The 13,672-nt window shown below is 40.7% G+C and overlaps 1 protein-coding gene across 1 annotated transcript; it reads left to right on the top strand.

Annotated features, from left to right (window-relative positions):
- The first annotated feature begins 254 nt into the window (after positions 1 to 254).
- Positions 255 to 2,165, top strand: FOXR2 (forkhead box R2). Its single transcript, XM_005701149.1, has one exon. It carries the CDS (start codon positions 546 to 548, stop codon positions 1,494 to 1,496), a length of 951 nt encoding a protein of 316 aa, XP_005701206.1. The 5' UTR covers positions 255 to 545; the 3' UTR covers positions 1,497 to 2,165.
- Positions 2,166 to 13,672: the final 11,507 nt, after the last annotated feature.

A 13,672-nucleotide genomic window follows, 5' to 3' on the forward strand; every position in this document is an offset into this window, starting at 1 on the left:
TATCTTACAGGACCGTCATGAGAATCAGTTGAGATCATCTATGTGAAAGCACTTGACAAAAGGCACTTTAAAAATGAAATGATTTTTTAAAACATTTAAGAATGACTCAAAATATAATTTATACATGTACATGTTTGTTCCTTCATTAAATGAACTCAGCAAGAATTGAAAGATATGCCAGACATGCACCTGTTATACAAGTCACCTTAGTTTGCCCATAGTTCAAAATTTATAGGTCCTCACAGGGAGACTCTGTGCTTCCAGTGAAAGCTCAGGAATTCTACCTTCAACTTTTTTCCTGCTAAAAAGTTCTTGTTAGTTACTTGTTTGTTTGTTTGAGTTCCATTCCAGAACATTATGGTTTCTCCAACTCTAACCATTAATCAATGAGGCATTGGTGCCCCCCTTTCTAGTATATCTACCTTCTGATAAACTCTAGATGAGATATACTGCATCTAAACTGGCGCCTCAACAACGGCTTTGAAAAGTACCTCAGAGATCTCTGTCCTTTTAGAAGTTTGTCTCCACCCACCTCTATACTAAAGATGGACCTAAAACTAAAAAATCCTGAGTTCTGGTACAGTTTCCATGGCCAGATCCCAGGGCTGCTGGACTGGGACATGGGAAATGAGTTCTTCCTTCCTTGCACCACAGACCAGTGCCCCTTAGCTGAGCAGAACCTTGCCAAATACAGACTTCAAGTAATGGAGACTCCAGAAGTACCTCAAGAGAGAGGATCCAGTCCTGGAAAAGATCATCCTAACTCTGAACCCAACCTGTGGATGTGGGTGAATCCCAACATTGCATGCTCCCTTGACAGCCAGGAGACCCCAGAGCCCAGTAAGAAAAAGGATCTGGCACACATACTTCTTTCTCCTCAGCTACTCGCAAAAGATGAAGTATCTAACTGCTCAGAGGCCACAGTGATGCAGTCCCTGCCATCTTCCTCCAGCAAGCAATCTCCCCTACAGAAGCAGATCACCTCTTTCTCCAATGACAAGGAACGCACAGAAGATGAGACCAAGGAAAAAAATAGCAACTCCTCTGTGACCCTCCAGTCCCCAAACAAAGGGGAGTGCTTCCAGAGCCAGAAGCTATGGCAAGGCAACAGCCAAGAGAGGAAGTCCTGGCCTCGTCCCCCCCTCAATTATAGTCACCTAATTGCTCTGGCACTTAGAAACAGCCCTCCCTGTGGCCTCAATGTGCAAGAGATCTACAGTTTCACCCAACAGCATTTCCCCTTTTTCTGGACAGCTCCATATGGGTGGAAGAATACCATCCGCCACAACCTCTGCTTCCTGGACAGCTTTGAGAAGGCGCCAGTCAGCCTTGAGGATGGGGCCAGTGCAAGGCCAAGGTCTGGCCTCTGGAGGCTTACTAAGGAGGGACACCGCCGCTTTCAGGAGGAGACTCGTGCCTTAGCCTCTGCTAGAAGAGAGAGTATTCAACAGTGCATGAGCCATCCGGATGTTATGACTTCCCTCTTTGACCTTTGAACAACCACTGCTCCCTTTCTGGAACACTACCACCCTTACTGTGGCTACCTATGCACTGATTGGCCCTCATTAATCCCTAAGCCCACTCTGCCTGGTAGGTGCCAAGCCTGTATTTAACTACTGCTTCAAGAATGGTATTAACAAAAAAGTGAGGGGTGGATACAGAGAAGGAGGCAAAAGCTTAGAAAGTTGCATAAGGGCAGTGGCAGTTATTCTGCATTTTGAGCACAAGGAAATCTTAGGAAAAACAGCATGGAAGTTAAGGAGAGAAGAACATATTAAATGAGAAAAGGAATTCTGTTTCCTGGAGAGTATTCTCACACATGAAAGCAAATTGTGGAGTATAAAACATCAAATTCAAGATGGAGTCAGACCTTTAAGTCTCAAATACCGTGTGAAGATATATAAGCATAAAGAGAACTGGGTTTGATGTTTGAAGCCTGAAGATTCAAATGTTCCCCTTCTACCATTCATCAGCTACATCTCCTTTTTCAGTGAACCATTTGACCCTTTAGGGCCTTTTTCCTTTTTTTGATCCTGGACTTCTCAGCCTTGTTCTGTTGCCATCCACCTTCAGTACTGAAAAATAATTCCAAGCAGATACGTTTTTAGTTTGGATATTGAAAGTCCTTGAATTGAGCTTGTATTAACCCCAAGCCTTCAGTTGTCAAACCTTTATTGTGGATGGGTGTCAAGGTCCATCTGAGATTCTGAGTTTAGTGAGAGACAGACGTATAAACAGATATTTGTAATATAAATATAATAAAATAGATGTACAACGTTGCCATGGAAATGGGGAGATATTTTTTCCTAGGAAAGGCATTAAAAAAATACCTTTGAGCTAGTTTTTAAGAATAAACAAGGATTTTATGGGCATATAGACTAGAGAAAAGACATTACAAAAAAATTACAGAAGCAACAGTATGAGCAAAGAAAATGCAGTGTTTGGGGGAATGGTAGGAAGTTCAGCACAGCTTAGCTATATTAGGGCCAAGAGTTGCAAGAAAGGTGGGCAAGCGGCTTTTCCTCTATTACTTAGGTGTTTGTTGTGTGGGCTATTAGGAACTAGGAGGTAAAAGTGGTGTTTACTTAAAATAAAAACAATAATAAACACTTCAGCATTTATTTTTCTAATTTCAAAATTCATTTTAATACTATTTCCATACAAATAGCTTCCTTTATCAGATTTAAGCATTTCTTTTTGCTTTTATATTAATATATTGTTAAAGAAATATCCAGAAGAAAATATATTACATTTTAAGTATGTATTTAGGTGCAAAACTTTCAATAATGGGAATACAAAAATGCCTGTAAAACATAAAAGCAACAAAGTCAAGAGTTGTAGATCAGTTGAAACCTTTACATTTTTGTGATGGTCTATTATATTTCATACAAAACTATATTAAGATAGATTTCAAGCAACATTCAAACTATTTTCTTTGGAAAAATAATTGTAAATGCTACTTCTGTATCATTGCTGCTGCTGCTGCTGCTGCTGCTGCTGCTGCTGCTGCTGCTGCTGCTGCTGCTGCTGCTGCTGCTGCTGCTGCGTCACTTCAGTCTTCAGTCATGTCCGACTCTGTGCGACCCCATAGACAGCAGCTCACCAGGCTCCTCCGTCCCTGGGATTCTCCAGGCAAGAACACTGGAGTGGGTTGCCATTTCCTTCTCCAATCCATGAAAGTGAAAAGTGAAAGTGACGTTGCTCAGTCGTGTCCAACTCTTTGCGACCCCATGGACTGCAGCCTACCAGGCTCCTCCATCCATGAGATTTTCCAGGCAAGAGTACTGGAGTGGGGTGCCATTGCCTTCTCCTCTGTATCATTAGGCGAAGTTAACAGAATACTTTGGAATTAATAAAATATTCTGGCTATATTCAGCATTTGATTCTCTTTTTTTCAAAATTAGCACATAAGTAAAACAGCCTGTTGTGAAATTAACAAGAATCATTTTATCATAAACTCTATTTTGAATAATTTTAATATGTCTACTTCTTAATTTTTCCAAAAAATGCAGTTTCATTTGCAGAACTGAATTTAAATTTTCTCCTGTAAATTGGCATCTTTAGGCTTTGAAACACTCTATTCCATTTTTCCTGAACCTTCTTTCTGCTCTAGTTGGAAAAAGCAGTGGCTGGCATGACACTTCACTTCTTCAGTTATCTTAGATGATTCAGATGAAGGCAGATCTTCCTTTGAAAGACTATCTTGCTCCTGCTTTTCCTGTTCACCACTATCATGATACTTAAAGAGACCTTCATGGTTACTGCTTTCCAGAGGTCATCCTTTTTCGCTGATGCCAGCTGCAGTGCTTGCACTGCTATAACTATTCTCTCCTTTAGGAGGCTTCAAAGTCAGTCCTGGGAAAGCAAGGTGACATTCACCATTCACCACATAAATGAAAACTTTGTTAATGTCAGTAGGTGCTTTGGTATTTATCATATCTGGCATATAGTTAATACAGATATTAGTTCCCTTTTGTTTGCTTGCCACTTCTTTCTTACTGAGTTTGTGGGGTTTTCTTTTTTCTGTATTTATTTGAACCCAAACTTTCAGGCTAAGCAGAATGAGAAAAATACATGGATGGCACAGGGTTATATTAATTTATTTATGTCATAATCCCTTGATCCTGCACCCTGCATTTGTGGCCTCAATTTGAGAGCTATCTGAATAAGAAAGTTGATTATTTTTGGTAATGTCTACATGCTTCTTTCCTCTGCTATTCTTTGAAGAGATTTCACCCTCTTCATCTTTAAACACAGTGTGAGGATTTCTATCAAACATATGTATCAAATCTCCCTTTCTCTAATTCTTCAAGAACTCACAGTTCTTCTGTATCAGTAGGCAAACTATCTTTTAACTGTTATCCTTTCTGCTAAATATGCTTCAAAATTGGAGAGAGGGTTGGAGAGAGGGTCAGTTTGAAGGATGCTAGTAATCAATTTTCCCCAACTCCTGTGTCACTTTTAGAATCATTTTCTGGAAAAGATTTCACCTGCCTGTCACCAATTTCAGGAAATTCTTTGAAATAGAAATTCATATTTTCTTGATATAACTCTTGCCTAGCATTTTTTTTTTACTGATACTGAGTCAAGCGTATAGCTTGCTTTGTAGAGCACTTATACTTTATTTAAAAGTGCAAGTTACTTCAGTAGCAGAGACACATCTTCTTGCCATGAAAGCAAGAGGACAAAATGGTATGGTAGCATTGTAAAATCAGTCTTAAATATGGGATCTTTTTCAAACAACATCAAAATTACCTAATAGGATGTTCTGCCAAAGCTGGATTCTTTCTGCAGATTTGAGGAGTTCCATTTTCAGATGTCTCCTCTGGGTAAGTGACAGAGGTGGCAAAGACAGCTACAGGGGCCAAAAGGCTGATGATAGCAGGTTCCAGGACCACGGTCAGGAATGACAACACTGCGGGATTTGGGGTCAGCAACAAGACTGGGACAGGGGAGCAGCATGGATGCAGGGTTCAACAGGGAAGGTAGGGACAGAGAGGGGTTCAGTGTGGGCAGGGCTGAGTTCAGGCTCAAAGGCTCCAGCTTCCTAGTCCTTGGGAGTAATGCGAGCAATTTTGCTGAAGGAAAAGAGCAAGGTGGGGCTGCTCAGCCGCCCACGTGGTGAAGCCTGGGGCAGTAACTAAAGTTTTCTAGGAGAAGACTTGGATGAGTTCCTTAACCTCAGAACCAATGACTGTAGTTGGCACCTTCTTCTGGCTCCACTCAGAAGAAGGCTGAGGTGACTTTTGTGCGTTTCTAGTCATTGAATTTTATACTAGCAGTAATAGTCGCACCTATGCCACTGTCAATATTACCTCTAAGGTCACACACTACATTTACGGAGGAGCTTTTGAAAATCGAGGATAACAAATACACACTTAAAACTTGGTACTCAGTTTATCAGCCTCCCTACTGCCATATTATCACCGCCACCAGCATCACTAGCCTCTGTGATTATAAGAAGAAAAAGCAAATGGCCACACCCACTTTAGGATGAAACGCTCTAAAATGACCAAATAAATCATGGAATCAGTTGTTCCCCCACCCAATTCACTGGGAAATAATCCCCAGAAACACTGAGAAAACAGAACAGGGTTTGCCCCCTTAAAGAGACTAGTCTGGTAGGGACAGAGCTAGGTACATAATAGAAAGGAGCACATAAACAACCTAGATTTGGTCAACTCCACACACTATTTTACTACCATAAGCATGTTATTTCAGATCTTTCCCCTTGCTTATAAAACACACAAAATAAATGGCTTTAGAGATTGCTATAAAGTTCCTTCTGTGAATAAGTGCTCTTTGTTTATTCTTCCTCACCATTTATAATTAATAACTGCATTACAGAAGACTAAGAACTCTGGGCTAGAGGTCAAATAGCACCACCAGTTGCTGTTCTCTCTTTGGGATATTGGGAATAAAAAGTGAAAATTAACAAACAGAAACCTCAATTAAAATAGAATTGAGAAGCCAAAAAGGGATGCTCTCACACACTAGGACCATTACAGAGCCCAATAACAAGAAAAAACACTTTCTCTTCTTCCCTGGCAAGAGCCCAGCCAATGAGAGACTCACAACTCAGCCAATGTAAAACCACTATACTTTGAACACTTAATTGCCAACATTGTTGTTGTTGTTCAGTGGTTAAGTCGTGTCCGACTCTGTGACCTCATGGACTACACCACACCAGTCTTCCCTGTCCTTCACTATCTCCCTGAGTTTGCTCAGACTCATGTCCATTGAATCAGTGATGCCATCCAACCATCTTTGCCAATGAGAGACTCACAGCTCAACCAATGAAAAGCCATTATATTTTGAACTCTGAATTTCTCCAGTGAACTCTCTGTTTACTGCAGCCTTCCTAACTTCCCTTTTCCCTCTTTAAAAGAGTTGTCTCCTGGTTGAAGAAAGTTTCATGTGGATGACCATGACTGCAGACTCTGCATCACAATTCTTTGATGATCCCAAATAAAACCATTTTTGCTGTAGAAATAACTGTCAGTGTAATTGTTTTATGTCAGCGTTTTGGTGGCCCATACAGGGATCCAGAAAAGACTCCCGATGGCTCAGGCTGGTGAGCAAATAGATGCATTACCAACATTGAGCTCATTGTTGCTCACTGCTTCTCTCCTTTACCCTGGGGTCTAAGGATGTCTTTATCCTAGATCCAAGCTTTTGCCTTTTTTTTTTCCCCTCATTTTGAAGCTCTCCAAGTTTTAGTTGGGATCTATTTAAAGATTTCATCTTTTCTGGTTAAGGGCTTGTTCTATGAGTACTCATTTGTCACTTCAACCTGATTTTTCTTTTCTTTCCGTTTTAAAATCAGGCTCTTCCACTGGTGGTTGCTAAGGGTGAGGGTGTTTGCAGAGGGTGTTTGGAATGGGAGGTTGGGTTTAGCAGATGTAAGATTTTATATATAGAATGGGTAAGCAACAAGGTCCTACTCTATAACACAGAGAACTATATTCAATATCCTGTAATAAATCCAAATGGAAAATAATGTTTAAAAAGAATGTGTCTAAATATATGTATATGTATAACTGAATGATTTTGCTGTATAGAAGAAGCTAACACATTGTAAATCCACTATTCTTCAATAAAATAGTGTTTTTTAAAAAAGGCTATTTCAACTGGAACTGTCAAGGCTATGGTTTTTCCTGTGGTCATGTATGGATGTGAGAGTTGGACTGTGAAGAAGGCTGAGCGCGGAAGAATTGATGCGTTTGAACTGTGGTGTTGAAGAAGACTCTTGAGAGTCCCTTGGACTGCAAGGAGATCCAACCAGTCCATTCTGAAGGAGATCAACCCTGGGATTTCTTTGGAAGGAATGATGCTAAAGCTGAAGCTCCAGTACTTTGGCCACCTCATGCGAAGAGTTGACACATTGGAAAAGACTGTGATGCTGGGAGGGATTGGGGGCATGAGGAGAAGGGGACGACAGAGGATGAGATGGCTGGATGGCATCACGGACTCGATGGATGTGAGTCTGAGTGAATTCCGGGAGATGGTGATGGACAAGGAGTCCTGGCGTGCTGCGATTCATGGGGTTGCAAAGAGTCGGACAGGACTGAGCGACTGAACTGAACTGAACTGATGCTAGCTTTTGATTTGATTCACTTTGGAACAGAAGATGTTCCTCCTGGAACTGGTTAGCCTTTAGCTCATTCCTTTTTGAACAGAAACTGTTCTATTGGAATTGCACTCTTTTAAGCCTTCAGCGTGACTCTTCCAAAATTGGATTATTTCATTTCAGCTCTGCTGTGCAACCTTTGATCTGGCTCCTTAGGGGCTAGACTGTTCCCTTAGAACAAGCTGAGTATTAGGCCTGCATGCTGTGTAAGCTGTTTAAGCAGTTTAAGCTATTTTAGCTGTTTGAGTTCCAAGGTGCTCAAGTTGCTTGAGCTATTGGGGCTGTTGAAAATTATTCTTTTACTCTACAAAAAAATAAAAACTTGTGAGAAATGAGATCCCAGTTATCTAAATATTTTGAAGATATCCCCTTTTACAGGGACTCTGGCTGATTTTATGTTTAAAACCATAGTCCTTTCTCATGCACATTTATAACTAAATGGACAGACCTAACCAAAGGAAATTTAGAACATGAAAGAACATTATGGGGAGCTTGTGAAATCCCCAAACTTACTTTCCTTGAAATTGAATTGAATTGGTTAACCATATCTCTAAAGTTTCCACAATTGAATAGAATGCATATTTCAATGGTATTTTGAGGCTCCCAAACATTATCAGGAGCCAAAAATTGCCCCAGAAAATAGGATTTTAAGATTAATTGAGGCAAACAAATAGTTAAAGAAAGGTAAGATGGCTTCCAAAGCTTCATGCTCCTCTTCCCCTGCTCCTTTGTCTCGTGCCCCACCTACTCTCCCCCAGCTCCTAACCCTAACCCTTCTTTCTTTCTGTCACCTACACTTCCTCTATGCTCTTAGTTCCCTCATGCCAATTCTCTCACCAAATTTCCCTTTTTTTCCTGAAACTCTCCCCCCGCTACACACACACACTTTTATCTGAACCAATCATAACTTGTCCCTTTAAACTTAAGCCTCTTGAAGATACAGAAGCTAAATCCTTAATTTCTTATATTCCATGAGCTAAAACTGAACTGCAAAGATGCTCTCAAGTAACCAAGGATCCTTACAGATTTGCTGAGGAATTTAATATAGTCACTCAAATTTATCAGCCTGGTTTCTCTGACTTATATCTGCTAGTTCATATGCTTGTCTGGGAAAGGCAGGCCCAGTATCGGATGAAAACCAGAAATTGTGAAAATCCTGAAAGGTCTCTAGAATTACAACTGGAGACCAGGATTGGGCAATCACTCGGCAATTTTATTGGGCCATAACTAGAGTTTCTCAAAAGCCTGTTGTTTGGAATAAGTTTCCAGGTTTGAACACAAAAATCTATTTGTGACTATTATAATTGACTTCAGTTTATTTTTAAAGAAAAGTCTGGTCTTCCTTCAGATGCTGTTTCAATCCAGGTAACTTTTAACTGTTTATTAATATGCTAAAATGGGATCTTTCCTATCTAGTATAAAAAGACCAGAATAGAATGGAAAACTATGTCCACTCCAGATTTTGTTAATCTTGCAAACCAGCTCTATCATACTCTAGATAAGTAGGGTAGAGGAAGAAAGCCAAATTTCTTACTCTACAAATCCATCAAATAATAAAAAAAAAAAACCAAAATCCTTCCTAGTTTCTGCTATTACTGCAAAGAGCCAAGACATTGAAAATAGATTGCTAAAATTGTAAGTGTTTTAGGCACCTTCAGCCTCTAACAGGGTTCCCAGGTGGCTCAGAGGGTAAAGAATCTGCCCACAATGAGGGAGGCACAGGTTCAATACCTGGGTCAGGAAGATCCCCCAGAGAAGAGAATGGCTACCCATTTCATGGATAGAGGAGCTTGACAGGTTACAGTCTATGGGGTGCAAAGAGTCAGACACGACTGAGAGACTAACACTTTCACTTTTCAGCCTCTCACCAGCTTTCCAACATCCTCCTAACTCTCAATGATGGAGCACTACGTCACTACAGGAGCTATATTCAATCTTCCCTTCTCATCAACTTGGAGAAACATTTCTCCAGTTTGTGGATAAGTTTATTCCATTTCTAACTGAAACTGGAGCCATCCTTTCAGTGTTCAGCCCCACTAACATAAAGCAGCTTCTGACTCACCTTTATCCATGATTTCTCTTGGAACTCTATCCAAGATTTCTTAGAGAATAACATGCCAGAATTTCCTTCTCCTGAAAGGAGAAATAATTCTAGAATTTGATGGTAATCATCAAAGCAGCCAAACAGGTAAATTAAAAGGTTTTTTTGACGTATTACATGTGTTTCATCTCTGATGATACTAGAACTGATTCTGGAAACACTGACTACTTATCCATATTGAATAAGCTACCATTCCATTTATGGGGAAAATCTCCAATGATTATTGATAAGATTCATGGCATACTTTCCATTAAGATTCAGATAGGTCCAACAAAACCTCTTCCGAAGATTAATCAATACCCTATAAAGTAGGGCAGTCCTAAAATGGCGGAGGAATAGGACGGGGAGATCACTTTTTCTCCCACAAATTCATCAAAAGAACATTTGAACACTGAGTAAATTCCACAAAACAACTTCTGAATGCTGGCAGAGGACATCAGGCACCCAGAAAAGCAGCCCATTGTCTTCAAAAGGAGGTTGGAAAAAATATAAAAGACAAAAAGACAAAAGAGGTAGGGATGGAGCTCTGTCCAAGGAAAGGAGTCTTAAAAAAGAAAGAAGTTTCCAAACACCAAGAATTACTCTCACTGCTGAGTCTGTGGCAAGTCTTGGAACCACAGAGGGCAAAATAACCGGGAGGAAAAATCAATAAATAATTAAAACCCACAGATTACATGCCCAATGGTAACTCCCCCAGAGAAGAAACAGTGCAGACACCTGAGTCCACCACTAGCAAGCGGGGGCTGGACTGCGCCTGAATGCCCCACAGGCAATCTGAGGGAACTAACTTGGGCTAGCAAACCAGACTGTGGGATAGCTACCATGCGAAAAGCCCTAACCTAAGAAACTGCCAGACCTGCTCACAGAACAAAGGACTGAGCAGAGCTAGCTGGCTGCAGATCATCCCCCTCTGGTGACAGGCAGCCAGAGATGGAAGGGGGCAATCACAGCCCCAGAGAAGCATTATCTACCAAACTGCAAGCAGGCTTCGTTGCTAAGACTTCCTGGGATTCTGGACGGTCAACATCTGCCTGAGAAAGTGCACCAGTTGTACACCCAGACAACCGAGTGGCAGGGACGGGGGAGGCAATAAGTCACAGTGACCGTGCTCACCAAACACCTGGTAACCTGAGCTGCTCAGACCTAGGAAGGGCACAAAACAGAGGCCCAACCGAGTCTGTGCCTCTGAGGACTACCCGAGTACCTGAACCTGAGCGGCTTAGACCTGGGAAGTGCATACAACCCAGGGCCGGCCTCAGACAGTTACTGGCAGAGCACTAGAGCCTAAACAGTGTAGACAGGAAAAGCACAAACTCCATGAGTGGGGGCAAACACAGTGTGCCCAAGACACTGTGAGCACACACCAGTGTTATTTGTTTACAGCATCCCTCCCTTCCCACAGTACGACTGAACAAGTGACCTAAAAATGTGTCCACCATCGCCCCTTTGTATAAGGGTGGAAATTAGACACTGAAGAGACCACCAAACAGAAGGGGCTAAAACAGAGGGAACCTCCTTGGAAGTGACAGGTGCAATAGATTAAAACCCTATAGTTAGTACTGACTACAAAGGAAGGGGTCTATAGATCCTGAGAAATATAAGCCAGACCAAGAAACTATCTGAAAATGAACTGACCCCGCACTGTCCACAACAACAGCAGAGAAAGTCCTAGATATATTTTAACTATTTTTACTCTCATTGTTTTTTTAATTTTTTAAGTCCTCCTTTAATTTTCATTTTTATAACCTATTATTACTTTACAAAAAGAGAGAGACCCTGTATTGAAAAGCAAAACTCATATATATATTTTATAATTTTGTGACATTTTTTTTCTTTAATACTGTATTTTTGAAAATCCAACCTCTACTCTAAATTTTTAATCTTTGCTTTTGGTATTTGTTATCAACTTTGTACCTTTAAGAACCCAACCTTCAGTACCCACTTTTACTTGGGAGCAAGATTACTGGCTTGACTGCTCTCTCCCACTTTGGACTCTCCTTTTTCTCCACCAAGTCACCTCTATCTCCTCCCTCCCTCGTGTCTGTTCTACCCAACTCTGTGAAACTCTTTAAGTGTTCTGGACAGTAGAGAACACTTAGGGAATTGATTACTGGCTGGATCTGTCTCTCTCCTTTTGATACCCACCTTTTATCCTCCTGGCCAACTCTGTCTCCTTCCTCCCTCTTCTCTTCTCTGTATAACTCTGTGAACATCTCTGATTGGTCCAGACTGTGGAGCGCACATAAAGAAGTGATTACTGGCTAGCTTGCTCTCTCCTCTTTGGATTCCACCTCATCTCATTCGGGTCACCTCTATCTCCCTCCTCCCTCTTCTCTTCTCCATGTAACTCTGTGAACCTCTCTGGGTGTCCTTCACTGTGGAGAAACTTTTCATCTTTAACCTAGATGTTTTATCAATGGTGCTGTATAGACAGACAAGTCTTGATGCTACTGTAAAAATAAGACTGAAAACCAGAAGCAGGAGGCTTAATTCCAAATCCTGAGAACACCAGAGAACTCTTGACTCCAGGGAACTTTAATCAACAGGAACTCATCAAACACCTCCATATCTACACTGAAACCAAGCACCACCAAAGGGCCAACAAATTCCAGAGCAAGACATACCACATAAATTCCCCAGCAACACAGGAACATAGCCCTGAGCTTTAATATATAGGCTGCCCAAAGTCACTCCAAACCCATTGACATCTCATAACAAATTTCTGGACACTTCATTGCACTCCAGAGAGAAGAAATCCAGCTCCGCCCACCAGAACACCAACACAAGCTTCCCTAACCAGGAAACCTTGACAAGCCACCCATTCAAACCCACCCACAGTGAGGAAACTCCACAATAAAGAGAACTCCACAAACTTCCAGAATATAGAAAGGCCACCCCAAACTCAGCAATATAAACAAAATGAAAAGACAGAGGAATACCCAGCAGGTAAAGGAACAGGATAAATGCCCACCAAACCAAACCAAAGAGGAAAAAATAGGGAATCTACCTGATAAAGAATTCCAAATAATGATAGTGAAAATGATCCAAAATCTTGAAAACAAAATAGAATCACAGATAAATAGCCTGGAGACAAGGATTGAGAAGATGCAAGAAAGGTTTAACAAGGACCTAGGAGAAATAAAAAAGAGTCAAAATATAATGAATAATGCAATAAATGAGATCAAAAACACTCTGGAGGGAACAAATAGTAGAATAATGGGCGCAGAAGATAGGATTAGTGAAATAGAAGATAGAATGGTAGAAATAAATGAATCAGAGAGGAAAAAAGAAAAACAAATTAAAAGAAATGAGGACAATCTCAGAGACCTCCAGGACAATGTTAAACGCCCCAATCTTGAAATCATAGGAGTCCCAGAAGAAGAAGAAAAAAGAAAAACCAGGAGAAAATAATTGAGAAGATAATAGTTGAAAACTTCCTTATAATGGGGAAAGAAATAATCACCCAAGTACAAGAAACCCAGACAGTCCCAAACAGGATAAACCCAAGGTGAAACACTCCAAGACACATATTAATCAAATTAACAAAGATCAAACACAAAAAACCAAATATTAAAAGCAGCAAGGGAAAAACAACAAATAACACGCAAAGGGATTCCCATAAGGATAACAGCTGATCTTTCAATAGAAACTCTTCAGGCCAGGAGGGAATGGCAGGACACACTTAAAGTGATGAAAGAAAATAACCTACAGCCCAGATGACTCTACCCAGCAAGGATCTCATTCAGATATGAAGGAGAAATCAAAAGCTTTACAAACAAGCAAAAGCTGAAAGAATTCAGCACCACCAAACCAGCTCTCCAACAAATACTAAAAGATATTCTCTAGACAGGAAGCACAAAAAGAGTGTACAAACTCAAACCTAAAACAATAAAGTAAATGGCAATGGGATGATACTTATCACTAATTACCTTAAGCGTAAA

The sequence above is a fragment of the Capra hircus genome, assembly GCF_001704415.2.
Source record: "Capra hircus breed San Clemente chromosome X unlocalized genomic scaffold, ASM170441v1, whole genome shotgun sequence".
NCBI lineage: Eukaryota > Metazoa > Chordata > Mammalia > Artiodactyla > Bovidae > Capra > Capra hircus.

Bases quoted from the DNA above. Each gene is read 5' to 3' on its own strand.
- FOXR2 (XM_005701149.1), top strand. From the start codon at position 546: ATGGACCTAAAACTAAAAAATCCTGAGTTCTGGTACAGTTTCCATGGC.